The sequence below is a fragment of the Polypterus senegalus genome, chromosome 9 (assembly GCF_016835505.1).
Source record: "Polypterus senegalus isolate Bchr_013 chromosome 9, ASM1683550v1, whole genome shotgun sequence".
NCBI classification, from domain to species: Eukaryota; Metazoa; Chordata; class Cladistia; order Polypteriformes; family Polypteridae; genus Polypterus; species Polypterus senegalus.
The window spans coordinates 132869919-132894313 of record NC_053162.1 but is presented as its reverse complement, the minus strand read 5'-3'; the positions used below and the strand labels follow the sequence as shown (position 1 = coordinate 132894313).

The 24395-nt window shown below is 39.1% G+C and overlaps 1 protein-coding gene across 1 annotated transcript; it reads right to left on the bottom strand.

Moving 5' to 3' along the window:
* Positions 1-1032: 1032 nt before the first annotated feature.
* LOC120535816 (zinc finger protein 2-like) lies at positions 1033-18214 on the bottom strand. Its single transcript, XM_039763908.1, has 4 exons — positions 17278-18214; positions 15920-16318; positions 13969-14019; positions 1033-5690 (listed from the first exon to the last, which is right to left on the bottom strand). Exons 1-4 carry the CDS (start codon positions 17900-17902, stop codon positions 4492-4494), a joined length of 2274 nt encoding a protein of 757 aa, XP_039619842.1. The 5' UTR covers positions 17903-18214; the 3' UTR covers positions 1033-4491.
* Between the last annotated feature and the right edge of the window lie 6181 nt (positions 18215-24395).

Genomic DNA, 24395 nt, shown 5'->3' with positions numbered 1-24395 from the left:
ATCTCCTGAACTCCAAACTGAATGTCAGAATGGGAAAGAAAGGTGATTTAAGCAATTTTGAGCGTGGCATGGTTGTTGGTGCCAGACGGGCCGGTCTGAGTATTTCACAATCTGCTCAGTTACTGGGATTTTCACGCACAACCATTTCTAGGGTTTACAAAGAATGGTGTGAAAAGGGAAAAACATCCAGTATGCGGCAGTCCTGTGGGCGAAAATGCCTTGTTGATGCTAGAGGTCAGAGGAGAATGGGCCGACTGATTCAAGCTGATAGAAGAGCAACTTTGACTGAAATAACCACTCGTTACGACCGAGGTATGCAGCAAAGCATTTGTGAAGCCACAACACGCACAACCTTGAGGTGGATGGGCTACAACGGCAGAAGACCCCACCGGGTACCACGTATCTCCACTACAAATAGGAAAAAGAGGCTACAATTTGCACAAGCTCACCAAAATTGGACAGTTGAAGACTGGAAAAATGTTGCCTGGTCTGATGAGTCTCTATTTCTGTTGAGACATTCAAATAGTAGAGTCAGAAATTGGCGTAAACAGAATGAGAACATGGATCCATCATGCCTTGTTACCACTGTGCAGGCTGGTGATGGTGGTGTAATGGTGTAGGGGATGTTTTCTTGGCACACTTTAGGCCCCTTAGTGCCAATTGGGCATCGTTTAAATGCCACGGGCTACATGAGCTTTGTTTCTGACCATGTCCATCCCTTCATGACCACCATGTACCCATCCTCTGATAGCCACTTCCAGCAGGATAATGCACCATGTCACAAAGCTCGAATCATTTTAAATTGGTTTCTTGAACATGACAATGAGTTCACTGTACTAAAATGGCCCCCACAGTCACCAGATCTCAACCCAATAGAGCATCTTTGGTATGTGGTGGAATGGGAGCTTAGTGCCCTGGATGTGCATCCCACAAATCTCCATCAACTGCAAGATGCTATCCTATCAATATGGGCCAACATTTCTAAAGAATGCTTTCAGCACCTTGTTGAATCAATGCCACGTAGAATTAAGGCAGTTCTGAAGGTGAAAGGGGGTCAAACACCATATTAGTATGGTGTTCCTAATAATCCTTTAGGTGAGTGTAAATACCATCTTTTAGATTCAATGTCTACATGTGTAGAAGTTATTTGCTGCAGCTAATAGGTTTTAGTGTTAAATGACAAACTCTTTACTGCTTTTCTGTATTTGTATTTCTATCCTTTTCTATTCAATCCATCATTGCTCTAGTCATTTGAATTATTGTTTTTCTTACCTTGAAATTTCTATGGACAAGAGGAATCCACAGATTTTTAATTCGTTTAAACTGTTAGTGAATAGAGAAATGAGACACCATAAGAAATAAGCCAGGAACAGAATGTTGAAATATCTTGTTTTTCCACTTGTACTTCTATTTAAAGTGCTGTTGCTGCACGCTTTAATTTCTAAAGTATATAAAGTGTGACAGTGTTTCTTTTCCTTTTCTGACAGTGTTATTCATAAATCCCACATTTCACTTGCCAGTACAATGTGATTACATGCTATTTCCACAGACATTTCCGTTTTTATTTATTTATGAATCTGCTCTTACTCTGATCCCCAGCACTTAAGTTTCAGGTTCATTTCTGTAATTTTAAAAGATTGTTCCGCCTCATTTTAAACATGACTATAATTAAACATGATTTAAAGCAAGTAGGATAAGAAATAACAACAACAAAAGTATCAGAACACAGGAGTCAAGGCTAATAAGGCCAATTTAGTGCTCCTGATCTATTCATCTCAAGAATTATTAGCATCCATCGTAAAACTGAGTGAAAATGAATGCACAAAATGACCTTACAAAATGTGTCTTATTTTGGGCTCAAACATGTAGGGAAGCCACATATTTTGAACACAATAGTTTTCCAAAACAAACATTTTTATTATGAAGTTTTGTGTTTTTCTGTGAAGTTTCAAAATTATTGGCATCCCAACAGTTAACATTTGATGAAGCCTCCCCTGGAAAGGATAACTACACTTAATCTTGTAAAGTGCAGCAAGGCTGGAGCTCACTTCTTCAAGATCCTCGATAGTTTTTAAGGGTGCAGTTGTGGACCACCCTTGTCCTCCTTGTCCTGCCAGACCACTGATTATCAGTAGGATTCAAATCCTGAGACTAAGATACTACAAACCATTGATTTTGCGCTTTTGTGACCTTTTCTGTGTGGATTTAGGTGATATTTTGGGGTTACGCTAACCTTGCCACACTGCACAGGTTTGTGCTGTTATCCTTTCTAGGAGAGGCATCTCCAAATATTAAGTGAAAGAGTATCATTAATTTTGAAACATGTTTTACAGACACATTCATTTTTGCTCAGTTTCATGAAGGATGCCAACAATTCTTAAGTTGATTGTATGATAGATAATATGTGATAAACAGCACTTGTGACATTAACTATCTATAATGTGATAATAAAAGCAATATTAGGTGCAAACTAAAAAAGGAGAGTAATTTGATCAACTACCAAAATTCAACACTGTGCTTTCGGTTATTTATTACTGCAAGAATAATTTGCAAGGTTTTATTAGTGAAAAAAGCAGTTGACGGAGTGTTTCAATATGAAAATATCAGCAATATCATGCTGTCAACGTCACCGATTTCAATGTATCTGATAATGTTAATTATGTTTGGAAATTAATCAGTTCCAAATAAAATTGTTCTTTTTATAGTGACACACCATTCGAATTAGTGTGGTGCATGCTCCCAACCTCCCTCTCTCTCTTTCACAACTTCAGGAAGATTTAATAGTGATATCCTTGTTTATTCTGGTCATACCAAAGCAATAATTTACATTTAACTAACAAACTGGTTATTAATAGTTTCAGTTATTCAAGTACATAAATGCACGGCCTTAATAGACATTTTGTGCAATATTGTTTTTAACACTTAAGTGCTCCAGATTCAGCCTGGTGTCAGTACAGCATGGCTGTACATTGCTATAGATTTTTAAGATGCATTCTTTTCATTGATCTTTTTGTAGACCACCCAATCGTATTAGTGGAGACTTGAGGCTCATTTCACAATCACTCTATAAAAACTTTACTAAAATGATAACTGCAAAGTGCTAAGCAAAGATGCCTTACAATTACAGGTACCTTGGTTTGAACATGGGCTCAGTCAATGTCTGTTTAAAGTTTACACCTTTTGCTTATGTCTGCATTGCTTTTTTTTCACCATGTGCTTACTTAACATAAAATACCAAACACAGGCGAGTTGGTTGATTGGTGACTCTAAATTGGCCCAGTATGAGTGATTGTGATGAACTTTGTCTACATTTGTATTCAGCCATCCATTCATAACTGCCAAAGCAGCACAAATCGGCCCTCTACTGTAAGGACTTTTAAGAAAGAATAAAAAAGGATGAATGGAAACTGCAAACATCTCTGGTCCATAAAAATGATTAAGGCAAGAAAACAATTATGAGGGACATTGAGGTAAATTTTCTTTTAAGACCAAACTGTGTGGTTGTTTGTTACCCAATTCTTTACCAGTGCCACTGCATGAAATAAGCACTCACCACTAAGAGTTTTTCTTATTTGGCATCCCTTAAAGAACTGGAATCTTGCTCAGCAGGCATGATGATACATTAGGCTTTCTTCCTCATCTTTTTAAAGTATTGCATTTACTTACTGAGCACTTTCTGTTCTATGTACACTTTAACCAATTAAATAATTTTGCCTTGTCGAGCAAAGCAATGCAAACCCTTTCCAGCATAAATCTACTTTTCTAATATATATTAATCTCACTTTTTTGTTTCTACCACTGTTGGTCACAAAAACAAAATGGATACCGAACTGACACAAAGGAGAAAAAAACAGTAAAAAATATTCTGCCTCAAAAAATAAAACTACAGATACAGATGCATCTGAGTGGAAAGGGCTTAGATATAACAACTCGGCAATAAGAAAGAAAAAGGCTCCTGCTGCAGAACAGGCAAAAGATATAATATCAATAACTGCCCATTAATTTCCCAGTATGGTCTTCACTTGCTACACATAAGCTTTACATTTAACTACCAAAGGGTATACACCATAGTCACAGCTACTGTATAAACAATACAGTAAGTACTTTGATGGTAGGTCTAACACAATAATTAATTTTAAAGGTTACGATATTTTGTTAGTGTACATCTTGTGCTCACCTAAAATCATGAAATGACCTCAAATGTAAGATAGTGTTCAATGATTTCTAATACCACTTTGAGTATGAATCACTTACTACACAATCACACCTCCTCTACCACACAGAAACATCGGAGATGTTGCTTAAAAAAAAAACATAAGAAAAACAAATACTATAATATTAAAGTGTCAACATTTGAGATGAGTGATTGGTTTTGTCACCAATATATAGTATGTGGTAACCTGGCAGCTGAGATGATATACAATGAGCTATCTGTTTTAAACCTAAAGCAAACTTAGCAGGCTCAAGTTACGTAAACTTCACCAATGAATTTTACTCTGCTTTCACAGTGGCCATTGTTGCCAGGTCCCTAATGTGAATTCTCTGATGTTTTTTCAGAGCATCAAGTCTCCTGAAACGTTTGCTACAGGAAGTGCAGTGATATGGGGTTTCTCCTGTGTGGATTCTACGGTGAGATTTCAGAGTATCAGAGTGACGGAAACACTTCCCACAATCATTGCACTTATAGGGAGCCACTCCCATATGAATCCGTTGGTGTCTTTTAAGGTTCTGTAAGCAACTGAATCTCTTTCCACAATCTGAGCAACAGTACGGTGTTTCTCCAGTATGAATACGCAGATGTGACTTAAGCGTTTCTGGATGTCTAAAGCTCTTGCCACATTCAGTGCATTGAAAAGGTGCTTCATTTGTGTGTATGCGCAGGTGTCTCCTGAGACTCGGAAGCAAAGTGAAGCCCTTGCCACATTCAGAGCATCGGAACGGGGTCACTCCTGTATGAATACGTTGATGAGACTTAAGGTTGCTCAGTCGACTGAATTTTTTACCACAGTCAGTGCATATGTATGGGCTCTGCCCAGAATGCATAAGTTGGTGTTGTTCAAATGTGCCCAAGAGTCTGAAATTCTTCCCACATTTAACACAGTGATAAGGCGTGTCGACACTGTGAACCTGTTGGTGTCTCTTCAGCTTTCCCGATTCCCGGAACCCTCGCCCACATACATTACAGCGATATGGTGTCTCTCCTGTGTGAATTAGTTGGTGTATTTTAAGGGTGCTGGTTCGAGTAAATCGCTTACCACACTGATTACAATGACACACACTTAATGCCATCTTGTGTGATTTTGGCTCTTTAACTTCTTCTTTCTTACTGTTCTCCGTGCTTGCATTCAAACTTGGATCTGCAGATGGGAAATGTTGCTGAAGACCTACAGCAGATATAAAAGTTTCCCCATACCCATGTGGGGACTCGGAGAGTTCTTTAGAGTGGCTGAGCAGGTGCTTCCTTAGTTTGCCAGATTCTCTGAACATCTTTCCACAATCCAAGCACCGGAAAGGATTTTCTCCAGAGTGTATTAACTGATGGGTCTTGAGGGTGCTGACCCGAGTAAAGCTCTTTCCACAGTCACTGCAGTGATGTAATACTTTCAGATTGGAACTGCCCTCCAAACAAGCATCACTATTCATAGAGACTGTGCCCTTTGAGTTAATGAAAGAGGGTTTTTCTTTTCCATCTAAAGAAAAAAGAGAAAAAGCAATGAAAATGATTGATATGGCACTTACACTAGAAAACATTATCTATGAGTAACATGAATTAAAATAAAGTAACATGATAACATACAGCTTATGATAATACAAATGTGTTTATAAAAAACTTGTGTTTAATGTTTCTTGGGATTTTTTTTTTTTTTAAGTGAAGAATAGTGGAGAAGTGACAGGACACAGGCTGAGATCAAGGTTAACAACAGTCTTGTTTTCCATGAGTTTTCAGGACGCTCTTTTTCTCCCATATTAAGACAAAAAGTCTTGTTATGTGGGAGTCCCTCTGCCTATTACTGTTGAGTTAGCTCCTGGTTTTTCTCAAACCTGGTTTGGAATGAGCTGGAATATAAAGGTACACCGTATGTTTCGCTGACTAAATGTTGAATCAATAGTAACTTGGTTGGTGGGTGTAAATTGCATAGTCTGAACTGTCTGGACAGATAAAGAGTATGAAATAATGGGAGAAACTGAAAGTGACTGGGTGCACAAATGTCTAAAGACATCTTAACTAATATTTATACAAAGGCAGTGGTTTGCTTTAATTTCAGAAATTGAAATTTTAATTTTTAATTGTTAATTGTAAATATTAGCACCTGGAAACTAAGCATCTTAAAACAAGAAGTAGTTGGATTGCATCAAACTATGATTTTAACTGTAGTAATGCTGCAGTGCAAAGACATACTATCATAATTTATAGTTACAATCAGTATGTGCACATAAATTTCCAGCACACGCAAAAATGTATGCATTACTTCAAAAGAATAATCAAAGTATGAAAGGTTATAAAGTTGAGTGCAATGAAAACTGATGATGCTTTTTAAAAGTACAATCATACTGCAATTTCTGGTAACTGGTAAGAGAGAAAGAACTGGTAAAAGCATTCAGAACAATAGTTTACAGTGCATTGTTCTGTCTGCCCCCAAGAAGTCTTAAATGCTACAAAACAGTTGCACCTGCATTGCTACCACAGGAACATATCACATTCCGTACAGTGTATCTGAGACTTACTAGTGCAAACTTTTTCTCTGCAAGGCAGATGTCAAGCTGATGCTGTGCAAGTAGAATTGTGTGGTACTGCAGTGACAGAAAATGGATTGGTGTGGTCAACATCCTCAACTTTCTTCACAATGTATGCCCCTGCTACTGTCTTTTCTTGAGTATATTTCACTCAATTCTTTCTCTGTGATACAATAACCAGCTGTTCACTAAAGCTACATCAATGAAGTGCATCAGTACCCGTACTATCCACTTTTTGGTTTGGCACTGAACTGGTAGTAAATTATCACGGTGTTTGCCAAGTCAACCCTGCCTATCTTTTAGTTATACTCTCACACAGCACTTGGCCGTGTGACACTCACAAACTCTTGGTCTTTCTTTGACCACCGCTATTAGGTGTCAGCGGCTATGCAGCATGAACAGCAGAAAGCATCAAAACTGGTTTACTAGTAAACCATTTTAGCATACACATTTTCCCATCTTTTCTGGACCTGACACAGGGGCACATCTTCCAAGCTGTTTCATGTTCTTGACATATGGGAGCCTTTTCAATACTTTAGTAGCCCTGTTCTTCATAAATGTGCTATTTAGTAAAAACAATGAAATACACCTGCTTTTCTAGCATCTGATTGATTAGTGTCATTGTTATGAAGAAGTGATCACAGTATACCTTTGCAATAGAGAGCAGGGTGTCACCCAAATGTGCAACAACCAAGCCTCCAAAACCCACTTCTTGTAGTGCTGAAACCTGCAAATGGAGTGCTTAAACACCTTGATAAACTTAAACAATTAAAAACAAGCCTATCCAGCTGAAGACTTCACAAACTTCTTGACTGTCCACTAGATCGAGCTTACTTGGGACATACTGCTGAAATTGAGACACTCCTTAAAATGGGGTCAAACACTTGATGGTTTACAACCATTCTGTTAAAAACTGAAGCAAGCAACCTTTGCAACTGTGATTGTGAAACAGCATAATCTTCCAGAAATTACCTTTTTTTTCTCTTCTTCATTTTTTCAGTAGCATTACTGTCATTGGCCACTTTTAAGTTACTTCTCAATTTGAAGAGTGTGGTATTAGGGAGAAGGTCACCAGTGTCAAGAATTTGTAACATACTGGATTAGAACATTCAAATCTGAAGATGTGCTACACAAGACATCCAAAGAGATGCTACATAAAATGATAATCTTGGCTACTGTGGTGTTGAGATATGTCAGTGATGATGCATTTATACAATCCTGGAGCTGAACCAAGTCAGGAGTGAAGACACTGGACATCCAACATTCACTATGCCCATGAGTATACCTTGATGAATCCTGGCTTGCGATCACTATTGTGTGGTACAAGGTCTGGAAAATCTGGTGTAGATTACTCATATTTTGAATTGTAACAATCATCTGGCTCAACATCATCACCAGACAAATTTTTAACGTTACAAATCCTCAAAATACAGTAAAATCAATGGAAACAATTTTTTATCACATATGTTTAATTAAAATAGAAAATACTAAAATAATATAAAAGAAATGTAAAATAAGTGCACCCTTGTCTGTGAGTGTGGAGCAAGATATAAAATGCACCCATGTTTTCACCACTAAGCATAAATTCAACTTGAATGTGATATCATTGTCCTCCTAAGTATTAGTTGATTGATAGTGTGCTAACTTTAGACTATCTTTAAAATAATTTAAACTACAAATACGATTGCAAATAAAAAGCTTTCAACATCGGACGCCGATTTAGTTACGTACCATGCCTACCTTTGTTTGCTCTCTGTGTAAAAGAATGACATTCACTGATACATAAGCCATTCAGCTTGTACACCATAGAGTTGAATTCATAAATCGTACCACTAGATGGCGGTCAAATCCGCCTTTTTTTTCAACTTTACATACAACGTTTTTAAGTTAAGAGATACAACATAAAGCACAGTGAAGCCAAATTGTCTTTTTCCAAATGAAGACAAGTATTTCTTTTTGACACCATTAAAGAAATTCCATGAATAACAGTAAGCAATAACCATTTGGTGCAGATCCATTATTTAAAAAGTGTTTGAACTTTTCCCATCAAAGTTTTGTATGGAAAAGTATTTCAATAAGGACAGGAAACAGCAAGACAGATTTGTGGACTAGGGTTGTCCAATTAGCCAACAGCTAAAGTCTGAATATTCAAAATAGAAATAGGTAAACATTTAAATGTATTCTAACACAGGTTAACAATTCTGATTATTATGTCTGTGTGCCCTTTTTTTAAAAAACATTATTATGGTAATGATGACAGTGGCAGCAGCCACAGCAAGAATAAAAACCAAAAATAAAACATCCTAGCAGTACTAGGCCAACTGTTATTTAATTAAAAGAGACATCCAAATCCAGCACATTGCAACCTGTAAAAGGGAAGAATCTGCAGTTGTCGTCTTCCTACTAGAACTGATGGCTGAGTGAGCAAATATTTGTCAAGAGTGTGAGCAATAATGTCAGCTTAAAGAAGAATAAAGCTTAAATTGTGGCACCACAGTTTCTTACATTAATACATATACAGTCATGTTTCGCTTAAAAACAACATATGGTTTCAAACAGAGCATGATTCTGTGATTAATTAGGTTGACATATGTTAAGGGGGTTGGGGGTGTGCCTCTATGTATGATGTCATTTTCACCATGCTGACTTTGGATACAAGGTGGCACAACTGCGTCACTGCACTCCATGCGAAAACCTAGCCGCACGCCAGCAGCATGCAGGGAAGCGCATTGTGTCATTTTTGTCAAAATTAAGTGTGAGGTATACACCTGACCAGATGTAACCTAGTCTAACCTAACATCAAGTACCCTAGTATTAGCATAATACATACATCATATAAATTAATAATTAATGAAATACAGTAATAATACATTAACAACAATATTAATACTGTAATATGACTACTTATGACAGTATTTCAATGTTACTTCAATTTCATTTATTGTATCTCTATGGGGCAGCATGGTGGTGTAGTGGTAGTGCTGCTGCCTCACAGTAAAGAGACCTAGGTTTGCTTCCCGGGTCCTCCCTGCGTGGAGTTTGCATGTTCTCCCCGGGTCTGCGTGGGTTTCCTCCAGGTGCTCCGGTTTCCTCCCACTACTCCAAAGACATGCAGGTTAGGTGTATTGGCGATTCTAAATTGTCCCTAGTGTGTGCTTGGCGTGGGGGTGTGTGCGCGTGTGCCCTGCAGTGGGCTGGCGCCCTGCCCGGGGATTTGTTTCTGCCTTGCGCCCTGTGTTGGCTGGGATTGGCTCCAGCAGACTCCCATGACCCTGTGTTAGGAAATACTGTATTAGGATACTGACTGTATCTCTATTAAAGCTCAGTTTTAAGGTGTGACTATACAGTACATACTGTACACAGTTGTGCACATACAGCGCAACCGGAAAGTATTCATAGCGCATCACTTTTTCCACATTCATTCATGTTACAGCCTTATTTCAAAATGGATTAAATTAATTTTTTTCCTCAGAATTCTACACACAACACCCCATAATGACAACGTGAAAAAAGTTTACTTGAGGCTTTTGAAAATTTATTAAAAATAAAAAAACTGAGAAATCACATGTACATAAGTATTCACAGCTTTTGCTCAATACTTTGTCAATGCAACTTTGGCAGCAATTACAGCCTCAAGTCTTCTTGAATATGATGCCACAAGCTTGGCACACTTATCCTTGGCCAGGTTCGCCCATTCCTCTTTGCAGCACCTCTCAAGCTCCATCAGGCTGGATGGGAAGCGTCGGTGCACAGCCATTTTAAGATCTCTCCAGAGATTTTCAATCGGATTCAAGTCTGGGCTCTGGCTGGGCCACTCAAGGACATTCACAGGGTTGTCCTGAAGCCACTCCTTTGATATCTTGGCTGTGTGCTTAGGGTCGTTGTCCTGCTGAAAGATGATCCGTCACCCCAGTATGAGGTCAAGAGCGCTCTGGAGCAGGTTTTCATCCAGGATGTCTCTGTACATTGCTGCAGTCATCTTTCCCTTTATCCTGACTAGTCTCCCAGTTCCTGCCGCTGAAAAACATCCCCACAGCATGATACTGTTTTGATGCCTGTTTAGATGCTGTTTGGCATATTGTAAGTGAGCTGTTCTGTTGTGCTGGTACAGTAGAGGATTTTTCTTGCAACTCCACCACGCAGCCCTTTTTTGTTCTAATACCTCCTTATTGTGCATCTGGAAATAGCATCACTGCTTGTTGGCTGAGTATTTTCAGCTGATATGGCTTGTGGGTCTTTCTTGTCATCTTGACAAATAATCCTGGCAGTTGTGGCTGAAATCTTGGTTGGTCTACCTGACGTTAGCTTGGTAACAACAGAGTTTGAACACTACTGACAGTTATTTTTACTGGATATCTTTTTATGCCCTTTTTCTGATTTATACAATTCAACAACCTTTTTTTCACAGGTCCTTTAACAGTTCTTTTGCTTTCCCCAGGGCTCAGTATCCAGCAAGGTCATAAATTTAAATCGACTATTTATACACAGACACCGATTACAATTAAAGAAGTTACAGGATCAAATTAAGGGAGAGTGTCCACACCTGAGTGTCAACTCGTGTGTATCTTACCAGCCCCAACATTCAAGGGTATATAAACTTTTGGTCAGGCCTATTTAAGTAATTTCAATTATCATTAGGATTTAAAAAGGGCACTCAATTATGAGATAATAAATTGCTTCGCTTGAGCACACCCCCTAATTAAAAGGAAAACGTTTCTGCATAATTACTTATATTTCCCAAACAATGGCTAATATTTCACAAATTCTGCTAGGGTATGTAAACATTTGAGCACAACTGTATATATATTTTTTATTTATATACTAGGGGGCTTTGCCCCCTGCTCGCTTCACTTGGCAACCTCAGCAGCTGATCAAAAAATCATAATTCTGTGCAACTGGCAGCCGCGTTTAAACAGGGAGCTGTTCACAGACAACTTTAACACGCGCAACATAGTTGGGCGCACATGGCTAGTATATATATATATATATATATATATATGTATATGTATATGTATATATATATATATTTTTTTTACTCTCTGTGCATCTATGAAGCATAGAGCACTTATGACCATGTTGAATGGATAATGCAGCCTTCAAAAGAAAATGTGTTTGAAAGAACATTCTTTTATCAGAACAGGATTCTCTGTACATATAAAGTGATGTGGTCAGAAAGCAAGAACTAGTGATTACTTAACACTGCTTGTAATGCTCATATGACACTCGGACAAAATTGCCCATGATTGCTTAAATACTCTAAATGCAGTCGCTATTTTATTTTTCTCAAATGACGCAGCGTTTTGGTCTTTGAGACCAGAAGAGGCGAGGTCACTATCCACCTTTCTTTTAAATAAATTGAGGCATTGTCAGTTTATTCGTGTCTCACTAGTGAAGTAAGTGAATGTACTAAATGTTGCATCGTAATGATGTTTAACTACTTAATCTTCATTGCAATTTTTATTTTATAGAGTAGATGAATAGTTTTCAAAGCAACTTAAATTCTGCAAAACAAGTTTGAATGTTTACAGAAATGTAAAAAGCGATACAGAGAAAAACTTTGAAGAAAGTCACAAAATGTGTAGAATGTAGTAAATTATAAAATAAATAAAAATTGTACTGGTGCAAAGTAAAATGTGCAGACTCCAACTTGGTACGTTTGCAGCGCTGAAAGTCAGTTGAGTGCTGTAAGCAGGAGCCAGTGGTCAATTAAAAATAGATGGGACTAAAGGAAATGGAGTCTTTTACATGTTTGTAGATGCAGAAATGCTGCAATAAAGGTGGGCTGAATACTTTGTTTTACATGTTTTGTCCCATGAAAGTAGCCACATGAGATGGAGACCCCATGAATGTGCATTGGTGATTGAGACTTTAAATCATTAAAATATCAAAATTAAAAACAGAAGTATGACAGTTATTTTTAATTTACATTAAAGTGATCATCTTTGCATTAAACGACAGTCAGGGATCACAGGTTCAACAGTAAATCAGGACAGGATCGGAAGCATAATGATACTTTATGTGCACAAGAGATGTATCTAGAAAAACAGCTCTTTTAATCAAAAGGGGAACAGTGGGATAGACAAAACTGTCTCAAAATGGTGTATATACTGATGAAGATAAGACGCTAATAATTCAACATTATGAACAATGTTGTGAAAAAAAAAAAAAATCAGCAAAATATGACAGGTTTGCAAAGCTTGTCTGGATGAACACAATGACAAAATTTGTACAAGGTAAAAAAAAAAAAAAAATCAAACAAGTGTTCTTTTATAATTGAACGTTAGCCTTTGCCTTCAAATAACCTTTTTCAAATTAAATTTGAATAGTAAAATCCAATCTGACAGCCATAGTGTGCACCACTTGTTAGAGTGAAACCCTTTAGGATCATTTCCAAGTCACTCTCCTTCTGTTTAATAAACACAGGTCAACCAAGACCAGGACTATTAGATTTCATAAAGGTGTTTATCAAGTTACCATGAGACGCATGAACTTAGAATCTATATTCTGTTTAAGAATGTTTTAATAAATTGGTCGCTTGTGGGCTCTTGGAGGATGGTGATTACTGTTGCACTAAGGTTTTACATATTTGTATAAGGTTTAGTAAATAAAATTCCATGAAACTCATGTTGCTTCCTTTTTGTTAATAAGGAGGATATGTACTTTTTGGATATATTCTTATTGCAATTGGTTATCAAAACATACCTATATGAAAAAGAAAAATAATGTGTCAATACCAATTAAAAATGTTTTTTATATTTGGTAAATATTTTGTAAATACTAAGCATGGTTTTAGAGACCAATGTATCCACTGGGATTTCCAAAGGAATACACAGAGAAACAAAGAGGGCAGTTTTAAAGAGGACAAATTATTTCATATCTCTCTCATAAAACTAAACTGGAGATTAGGAAAGTGTCAGATCTGATTACACAGATTTCCAGAATAGATCATAAATAGCTGAAACCGTTTCCAAGTTATTGCATAAATAGATTCAAGCATACACAGTCTTTTATTTAGAAGATAGATTATTACTTACTCTTGAGAGAACAAATCAAGTTTTCAACACAACCTTGCCAAAACAGGTTTAGGAGTATCTGCTTTAGACCACTACCGTGATAAAACATGTGAAGTAATTTGGTAATCAATCAAACAACAGTAAATCAGAGATGCATTTTCCATATTGAAAATGTTTACAGCACAAAAGAAAAATAAAATAGTATGATTTTTACTATTACCTGCATGGTACATCTCAGCAGGAGAAAGCGGGACCTGATCAGTTATCAAAGCTATAGAGAAAAACAGAAACTTATATTAACCAACTAGCATATTATGTTACGTGCAAATAAAAATACAAAAAAAAATCTTGAATACTTCTGATTATTAAATTATTAATTTAGGAATATATATATATTAAAAGTTGCAGCACTTTATTATTATTATTTTTTTTTTTAATCAAAGACAGAGGTATCACGATTTGTTTATTAGAACAATCTAGACAAGACCAGGCCATTCAGCCCAACAAAGCTCACTAATCCTATCCATTTAATTCTTCTAAAATAACATCAAGTCTAGTTTTGAAAGTCCCTAAAGTCTTACTGTCTACTTGGTAGTGTATTCCAAGTGTCAGTGGTTCTCTGTGTAAAGAAAACATCCTAATGTTTGTACAAAATGTATCCTTATCATGTTTGCAACTGTGTCCCCGTGTTCTTGATGAGCTCATTTTAAAATAACTGTCTCGCTCAACTGTACTAATTCTCTTCGTAATTTTAAACACTTCAGTCTTGCCCAAGCCTGTATGCTGTCCAAGTCCTGCTGTAATGATTTCACAGATTCTAGATTATCTGCCAATCCACCAATCTTGGTATCATCTGCAGATTTAACAAGCTGTTATTTATATTCCAATCCAAATCATTTATTTATATTCAAAATAGCAGTGAGCCCTAGCATTGACCCCTGCAGAACACCACTCTCAACATCAGCCAATTCTACAAAAGTTCCTTCCATCATCACCCTCTGGTTTCTGTGTCTAAGCCAAATCTGCACCTATCTACAAACATCACCCTGCACTCCCACTTCTTCTAGTTTGATGTGCACCCTCTCATGTGGCACCTCATCAAATGCTTTCTGAAGGTCATGTTAAATAATAACATATGCTCCACTTTGATCTTACCCTTTTGTTGCTTCCTCATAGAAATCCAGCATGTTAGTAAAACATGACCTCCCTCTTCTGAACCTATGTAGACTGTTCAGAAAAACTATTATTACTGTACATGAGTTGCTCAATCCTAATTTTCCTGTGATGCATGTTAAGCTTACTGGTCTATAGCTGCTTGGATCTGTACGGTCACCCTTCTCATATAACGGAATAAAATTTGCCATTTTCCAGTCCTTTTCAAATATAAAAGTTTTGAAATAAATTCCAAATGGAGAATCAAAAATATATGGTATGTTGAAGTCAAAGTGAACTCACCCCATTTAATAATGTGTGTTTGGAATCAGTTTAGCATTTCATGCAAAAACACAAAAAAATCCCAGAATTTATTCTTGAGATTCTTAACATTTTACTCACCTATATGAGTTCATCTACATAGAGTACTTTTGCTACTCTACATCTAAAAATGAGACAAAGTGTTTGCATGTACAATATTTGCAGTCTTGGCCAAGCGTTCTCAAAATGTTTGCCCACAATCCTCCATAGACTACTACCACTGGTTAAAACCACTAAAAACTGAACTGGATCTTAGTAACTTGTGGATAACTGAACAACAGAAAAGAAATGTATGGTCCTGATCTGTAATTTATGGATTTGAAAGCCGACACCTTCTACCAGCTCATCACAGTTTTACAAAGATAACTTGTACACTCACAAATTATGTGAAAAATCCATTATACAGTTTTTACATTATACAATATACACACAAAACAATGTGCAGAAAATGCTACCTTGCTATCTAAACTGGTCATCAATACATCATGTGAAAAAACTCAAACTTGAAAATTGAAAATATTGTGTGATAAATAAACATCCATATAGGTATGAATAAACAGGCATACTGAGAGAAAAAGAAACTAAAGAACAATAGACTCACAAGTTGTTAGACATCACTAAACACGTTGCCTCTTCTCTATCAACTGGCTGCTTGCTATGAAAGTTCTGGGTCAAAAGTGTCACTGAGCAATACACACCTTTTACACCTTCTGAAGAAGACAGCCTAGGAAGATGGGAGCTTACTTGGGAAGCCCCCTGTACGGTTCCCTCTTTTTCTGTAGCAGTACTTCCACAGGCTAATGGTGGAGGACATAACTGGTTGTTGCTTGACTGAAGTCCCACACCTTCTGGAGTCCCATTGCTGTCATCAGTGTCACCCCATTCAATGTTCAGGGATTCCAAATTAGGATGCTCTTTGACAAGCACAGAGTCCAGATCGCCTTCAGAGTCCAGCTCACTGTCTTCCTCCTTGATGTGCACAGGACCAAGTTCAGAGACATCCTGAGCATAATTAAGTGCCTCCACATTCATCCCTTTAATTGGAACTCTCTTGGGCCTCTGGTCAAATTGTTTAAAATCTGTTTTATCTTCAACCTCTAAATGAAACAAAAAATTCTTGTCTAAAGATGTACTATGAGAAGCAACAAATGCCTAACAATTAAGGTAGAATACATAGCTGTTTGATAAAAGAGATTAAGAATCACATGTAACATTTTAAGCAACTCTGTTTACCAAGCTGATAAATGCTTAACAATGTTCAGTATGAATGGTTTATCAAAATAATTTTTAAACTTCGGGTAACAGGTAGGTGGTGAACCAACCTTGTGGTGCATATTCACGCTAGGTCAGTACCTAACATGCAAATTTCATAAAGGCAGTGCCCTAGGCCAGGATTCAAACCCAAAACACTGGAACGGCAAGACAAAAGCAATAACCAATAAGCCACCCTCTGCATGTTTCATTATGATTAATCTGTTTAGCATTATTACAGAAATGGGCATCAAGACTCCACCAATACAACTTGGTGGTCTTGAAAATCAGGCTCTGAAAAGAATGCACCTTGAAAATGTTTAGCAATGTTCAGTCATTCTGAGTCAAGACACTGCTGAACCTGGACTTGAGTGTCACAATTGTTAGATCGGAAAATGTTTAATGCCTCATTTAGTGCCCTGCATATATGTGGCGAAACTACTCAAACTTCTAAAGACCAGTGTACACACTATATGCAGAAGAATGTATCTGAATAACCTGAATGAGCCGAGACATCATATGCAATTAAAAACAAACTATTTTACAATTAAAGCAGTGCCAATTAAAAAGAAAAAATAATTAATAGGTTACCTTTAATGCCCAAGGAAAATGTAACCGAATGAAGATTTAATAGCGAAACGTTATTTCATTTTAATTTTATTTTTCGGAAGAGGGGTTGATTTAGGTGGTACGATATTAGAGTATAAATTTCTTTCAGAATTAGTATTTATCTTTGTAGTAAAGACACTAAATAAATGTTAACTCCAAGACGATCTCAGTTTTTAAATTACCTTTACCCCATTACCTTTCTCAGTTTGGTTCCAAGAAAGTGCACCTGGTTCTTCCAGTCCAACTCGATCGTGGAAAGAAACGTGCAGTTCACTGTTCGCTTTGTTTGCATTTTCTTGAAATAAAGCTGTCACATCAGCCGCGTCGCTCAGGACACTGTGATCCGATCGACCCTCCGCAATGTCTATATTCCCCAGTGCAGAACCAGACTTCGGACTGTTGCTTCCATTGCCATTTCCAGCAAAATCTGGGCATCCCTCGGTGTTAGACTGCACCTCCTCTTTGGGTCGAAGTGGAAACAGCAGCTCAGAGGTTCCGTCCAGCTTCCCGAGAAAGTGGCCGAGGAAGGGATCATCAGAGACAGGTTTTTGTTGTGCACTTGCACTGGATTTGGCCATCTTATGGTATGCCAGATCCATGTACTTGCGCATGGCTTTGAGCTCACGCTCAGAGGCGTCCAGTCGCAACCTCAAATTCAAGTTTTCCCTCTGCTTGGCTGCCGCGTCCTTCTGAAAATCTGCCAGCTTGCCGTGCATAAGTTTGGCTAACTCATAAACCACCGTGTCCACCGCCATTTTCACGGCCTGCTCCACAGTCGGGGCCAATTCTTCTCTGAAGGACACGGACATTAGGGCTTCCATCCTCTTAACTCAGTTACTGAAGCAACTGCGGTAATTAACACCCTCTACAGATGAACACAGCACACTGTAATTCATTTGAATTGCACTCGTTCGATTAGGCTACTGTCGCCTGTCGTCTACCTTAATGCAAATGAACACAGAAAACAATAACAAAATATGTATTTCTGCAGCTAAAGCCACGAGCAAGACATTGGACCAGTCCTTAATTGCTACTCCAATTTAATCCTTTCATTGGCATGTATAATATTCAAGCGAATTCCAATGGGTACCCTTTAACATCTTTCTGTGCTGCAAACATGCAGACTGACTGACAGCTAACAAGCAAAACAACCTAAACGACCCGGACGTGCAACTGAATCACTTCCTCCGCTGCCTCACTGCTGATTACTTGACGCATGGCGTGAAATTCACATTTACAGATATAGAACTCATTTCCAACATATGGCCTATTCACCTGAATAAATAAATAAAAACAAATGCGTAGTCTGCTTGCGTCGATATTTCTGGTTTGGGTTGTTATAGAAATTGTTTAAAAAACCAGCGAAACATTGTAATAACTGATAAATAATAAATATTATTAGAATAATTCACATTGTTTTTTATATACATCGTCAAACTATAAGAATGCAGATTTTTTAATCAATCAGACTATTTTGTAACTAAGTCAAAGGAGATTGCGAACCTGGTGCATATACGATTGCACTAACATCAGAGAGGAGGCTGTCTCTTATTCTGAAGCTAGGCTGTATAGGTTAAGATACAGAAAGGGACCAACCTGGGACATCCGTGGCAGGGTATGCATGCAGAATTCAGCCATCAGTCATATTGTGACAATTTAGAGATTATTTTAAAACTAAACATGCGCCTTAATGGGTAAGTTCAGTATTTTTCAAGGTGAAATTATTTCTTCACTATCATGTAATATATATTAATTTGCCACATAAAATTATGTTATAAAGTAAGTGTTATTTATACATTTTAAAAATACTTTGTCCGTTCTTGCAGCTTACAATGGGACTGTATGGAACCCTGCATCCTTACGTGATAGAAAAAGCCTTTAAACTTACCAAATATAGCCACTTTGAAGCAGAACATGTTTCAGTTTAAGAAAACATGCCTTCTAGCCACCGTCAAAAACCTCACACTATTCCAGTGTGATGTTGAGGTGCCACCCGTCGCTCTCTGGTCCCAATCCAGGTGATTTGTCGTGTGGTGGATGCGGTAATGTGCTATCAGCACATTCTCCTCCTTGTGATAAAAGAAAGACATTAGAAACAATCCTTTTATTGCAGATTCTTGGTCCTGTTTTTTTTAGGTAAGGATACATTTCTTGTTCGTTTGTGTGCTTGTAGTGGCCGTACAACGTAACACTGAACACCCATTACAATATGTCTAGTCAACTAAATGTATAAAGTAGAATGTCTGTCTGTCTGTTCCCTGTACAATCCTACACCCATTGACATATCTGGACCTAATTTTGCATAGGTGCTTTCTAGCATCATACAGAGAAGATATACTGTACTACAATACTTTGCAGCCCACAATTTTGAGGTCCCAGTGGGTTTTTTTCCCTGTGTACTGCAGTTTGCACTCCAGTGCCACCTGCTGGGTCAACGCAAGTGAAACATCCTACATACTGAAGCCAGACTAGCAGAAAAAATGACCAGCGCTTAACATTACTTATCTGGGCAACGGCATGTGCTGCTTCTATCTTCTACAATATAAAAAGGAGCATGTTATACTTTTGTAGGGGGATAATGGGTGAGACTTGATCAAGAGTGGAAGTGCAGCATGACACATAGGGGAATCAAAGAGTTGTCATTTAACTCCTGCTTTGTTGACTTTTTTCATAATTTAAGCACTATGAACTGTCCATCTTGAAATGAGAGGATGAATCAGACATGATGGCATACAAGGTTACAATCTAGCATGAAGTTAACGCAATTCTGGAATCCATTTGGACCCAAGAAGAACAAATTCTCAAATTGTGAGAGCAGAAACATTAATAGAGAGGAGTGTTGATAACGGATGGGACAGCTAGCAATAACAACAGAGCCACTATTTTAAAAACACATAAACCTTAGCTTTCTTTAATTAACCCATTCTACAAATATACCCAGGCAACACTGGGTACTTTGGTTAGTTTTACTTAGGCCATGAACCAAGATGCATAGTCAGTGTCAGCATAGTTAAAACAGCATGTAGGGCTTTCATTTTGTCTTGAACATGATAAATCTGAACTGAACTGATTACACTGCATTCTATTTTTAATAAAAGCCTTAGATTTTTTAAAGAGCTAAGTCACTTTTGCCATGTTGTGTCTTGCACACACACAATAAAAAAAAAAATCTTCAGAAAAAGATGGAGCGTTTGATAGAGTAGATTGAAGCACCTCAAAAAAATGATCAATTTTTGTAATGCACCATGAGTTGCTTTAGTAATACAAAGAAATGAGCACAATGTTTTTGAGTGAATGAATACATTGACCCTGATGACATTCAATTTATAAATATATGCAGACTCTATTCTGGAACCTGGTGTTGTGAGGGAGGAATGACAGCCCACTCTGCCTATGTTAAAACATCTGTAATGAGCGTACTAAACTAAACTTTAGAGGTGAATTGGCATTGTTAAATTTGCCCTATATTGTGTGTTTATGTTTGCTCTGTGATGGTATGGTGCCCATTTAGGAGATTGTTCCTGCCTTATGTCTGATGCTGGCTATGATAGGCTCTGGTTTGTCCATGACAGTCCTAGATAAACAGGTTACAAATATGGATGGGTGGATGGATGTGTGCGGGGCTTAAAGTGGGGCAGTATGTACCAATATGCCATACTGATTTTCTCCCATTCATGTACCGAATGTACTATATGCCCACGATGTCTATTTAGTTTTTATATCTTCATTGCTTGCTACCCAGACTTAATATTCTCTCACTGAAGTGCATGCATGCTTTATCAGTCCAGCTGGAGCAGGCAGTATTTTCCATGTAGTGAAAGAATATACAGTGCATCCGGAAAGTATTCATAGCGCATCACTTTTTCCACATTTTGTTATGTTACAGCCTTATTCCAAAATGGATTAAATTCATTTTTTCCTCAGAATTCTACACACAACACCCCATAATGACAATGTGAAAAAGTTTACTTGAGGGTTTTGCAAATTTATTAAAAATAAAAAAACTGAGAAATCACATGTACATAAGTATTCACAGCCTTTGCCATAAAGCTCAAAATTGAGCTCAGGTGCATCCTGTTTCCCCTGATCATCCTTGAGATGTTTCTGCAGCTTAATTGGAGTCCACCTGTGGTAAATTCAGTTGATTGGACATGATTTGGAAAGGCACACACCTGTCTATATAAGGTCCCACAGTTGACAGTTCATGTCAGAGCACAAACCAAGCATGAAGTCAAAGGAATTGTCTGTAGACCTCCGACACAGGATTGTCTTGAGGCACAAATCTGGGGAAGGTTACAGAAAAATTTCTGCTGCTTTGAAGGTCCCAATGAGCACAATGGCCTCCATCATCCATAAGTGGAAGACATTCAAAACCACCAGGACTCTCCCTAGAGCTGGCTGGCCATCTAAACTGAGCGATTAGGGGAGAAGGGCCTTAGTCAGGGAGGTGACCAAGAACCCGATGGCCACTTTGTCAGAGCTCCAGAGGTCCTTTGTGGAGAGAGGAGAACCTTCCAGAAGGACAATCATCCCTGCAGCAATCCATCAATCAGGCCTGTATGGTAGAGTGGCCAGACGGAAGCCACTCCTTAGTAAAAGGCACATGGCAGCCCGCCTGGAGTTTGCCAAAAGGCAACTGAAGGACTCTCAGACCATGAGAATCAAAATTCTCTGGTCTGATGAGACAAAGATTGAACTCTTTGGTGTGAATGCCAGGCGTCGCGTTTGGAGGAAACCAGGCACCGCTCATCACCAGGCCACTACCATCCCTACAGTGAAGCATGGTGGTGGCAGCATCATGCTGTGGGGATGTTTTTCAGTGGCAGGAACTGGGAGACTAGTCAGGATAAAGCGAAAGATGACTGTAGCAATGTACAGAGACATCCTAGATGAAAACCTGCTCCAGAGCGCTCTTGACCTCAGACTGGGTCAACAGTTCATCTTTCAGCAGGACAACGACCCTAAGCACACAGCCAAGATATCAAAGGAGTGGCTTCAGGACAACTCTGTGAATGTTCTTGAGTGCACCGACGCTTCCCATCCAACCTGATGGAGCTTGAGAGGTGCTGCAAAGAGGAATGGGCGAAACTGGCCAAGGATTGGAGTGCCAAGCTTGTGGCATCATATTCAAAAACACTTGAGGCTGTAACTGCTGCCAAAGTTGCATCGACAAAGTATTGAGCAAAGGCTGTGAATACTTATGTACATGTGATTCCTCAGTTTTTTTATTTTTAATAAATTTGCAAAAACCTCAAGTAAACTTTTTTCATGTTGTCATTATGGGGTGTTGTGTGTAGAATTCTGAGGAAAAAAATGAATTTAATCCATTTTGGAATAAGGCTGTAACATAATAAAATGTGGAAAAAGTGATGCGCTGTGAATACTTTGCGGATGCACTGTATATGATGATAAGTGATTTATTCCATTATAATTGTCAATCTGTCTGCAGAGCAGAGAAAGACAAACATGGATATTGTCAAAGACAACCTTTTAAAATTGTTAAATCTACAACAATGGTTTGCTTTTATCTTTCTTAGAATGACATGGATATGCTATTTTGCTATATATATTGTAACAGAGATAGGAGGAGATAGCAAAAAGGTTTGGGGTTTTCCAGCCCCGTATATTGTCTACAATCCACAATAAATTAAAAAGAAATGGTCAAATTATAAACACAAAACTTGTTCATAAACGCGACGCTGAAACATGGCGTCGGCGGCCATTTTATGGACCAGGAGCCGGAAGTGGAGGAATGCTGGGAAGGAACCGTGAGGGAGGATGGGATCGATGACGTCAGGCAAGATGGCGGAGGAAGGGCGGAAGTAACCGTAGTGCAGGCAAACCCGGCTTATGGTGGCGGAGCGTCTTTTTTCCTGAAAGGAAGCATAGGGAGAAAGTTAGTACCCCGCCATTCCCTGCCGGCGAATGTCTTCCCAGGTGTGTCACGATCCTTCCGCGGACTCCCACTCGCGCGTGCGTGACACGATCCCCCCCTTAGCCCAAGACCGTCAGGTCGGGCGGACCTAACCGAGAGGTTGTGGATACGAGAGAGAGCATCGGCGTTGGCCTGAAGGGTGCCTCGACGATAAGTGACGGTGAATTTATAGGGCTGTAAATCCAGAAACCACCTGGTGACCCGCGGATTCGACTCTTTATGTAGGGACATCCACTGAAGTGCGACGTGATCAGTCACCAGAATGAATTCGTGACCCAGCAGGTAGTAACGGAGATGGGTCACTGCCCACTTAATGGCCACCGCCGCATACCGGGTCTCCCGGTCCATCAGTTTCCGGCTCAGGTACATTACGGGGTGCTCGACACCATCGACGCTTTGGCTCAACACGGCACCCAGGCCTGTGTCCGAAGCGTCGGTCTGGAGAATAAAAGGGATCCCGAAATCGGGCGTCCTCAATACAGGTGCCGATGTTAGGGCCTTCTTTAGGTCACTGAATGCGTGTTCCACCTTGTCATTCCACACCACATATAAGGGAGCATCCTTCTTTGTCATATTGGTCAAGGGTGCTGCTCTTTCGGAGAAACGGGGCATGAACCGGCGGTAGTACCCCGCTAACCCCAAGAAAGCCTGCACCTGCCTCTTGGTATTCGAACAGGGCCATTCCAAGATGTCTTTAATTTTTGAACACTGTGGTCTCACCTGTCCCCGTCCCACGAGGTAGCCTAAATACTTGGCCTCCTTCAAGCCAAAAAAAACACTTTCGGGGGTTTATGCGGAGGCCGGCTTTAGCCAGTGTTGTGAGGACAGCAGAGACCTGCAATAGATGTTCCTCCCAGGTGCCGTAATAGATGATGACGTCATCCAGGTAGGCGGCACTATAGGACTGGTGGGGCTTCAGCACTCTGTCCACCAGACGTTGAAAAGTCACTGGGGCCCCGTGCAGCCCAAATGGGAGGACCTTGTATTGTCAGTGCCCGCTAGGGGTGCTAAAGACTGTTTTATCTTTTGCGGATGCCGTTAAGGGAATTTGCCAATACCCTTTCGTCATGTCAAGAGTAGTCAAGTATCGAGCCGTACCCAGCCGCTAAAGCAGGTCATCAATGCGGGGCATCGGGTAGGCATCGAATTTGGAGACCTGATTCAGACGTCTAAAGTCGTTACAAAATCTCCAGGAGCCGTCTGGCTTGGAAACGAGGACGATAGGGCTGGACCAGGGGCTGTGACTCTCCTCAATGATGTCCATGTCCAACATTCGTTGCACCTCTAATTCCACTTCTGCGCGTTTTGCCTCCGGGAGTCTATAGGGCCTCTCCCGGACAATCACACCGGGGTCTGTTACTATATCATGCGCAATCAGC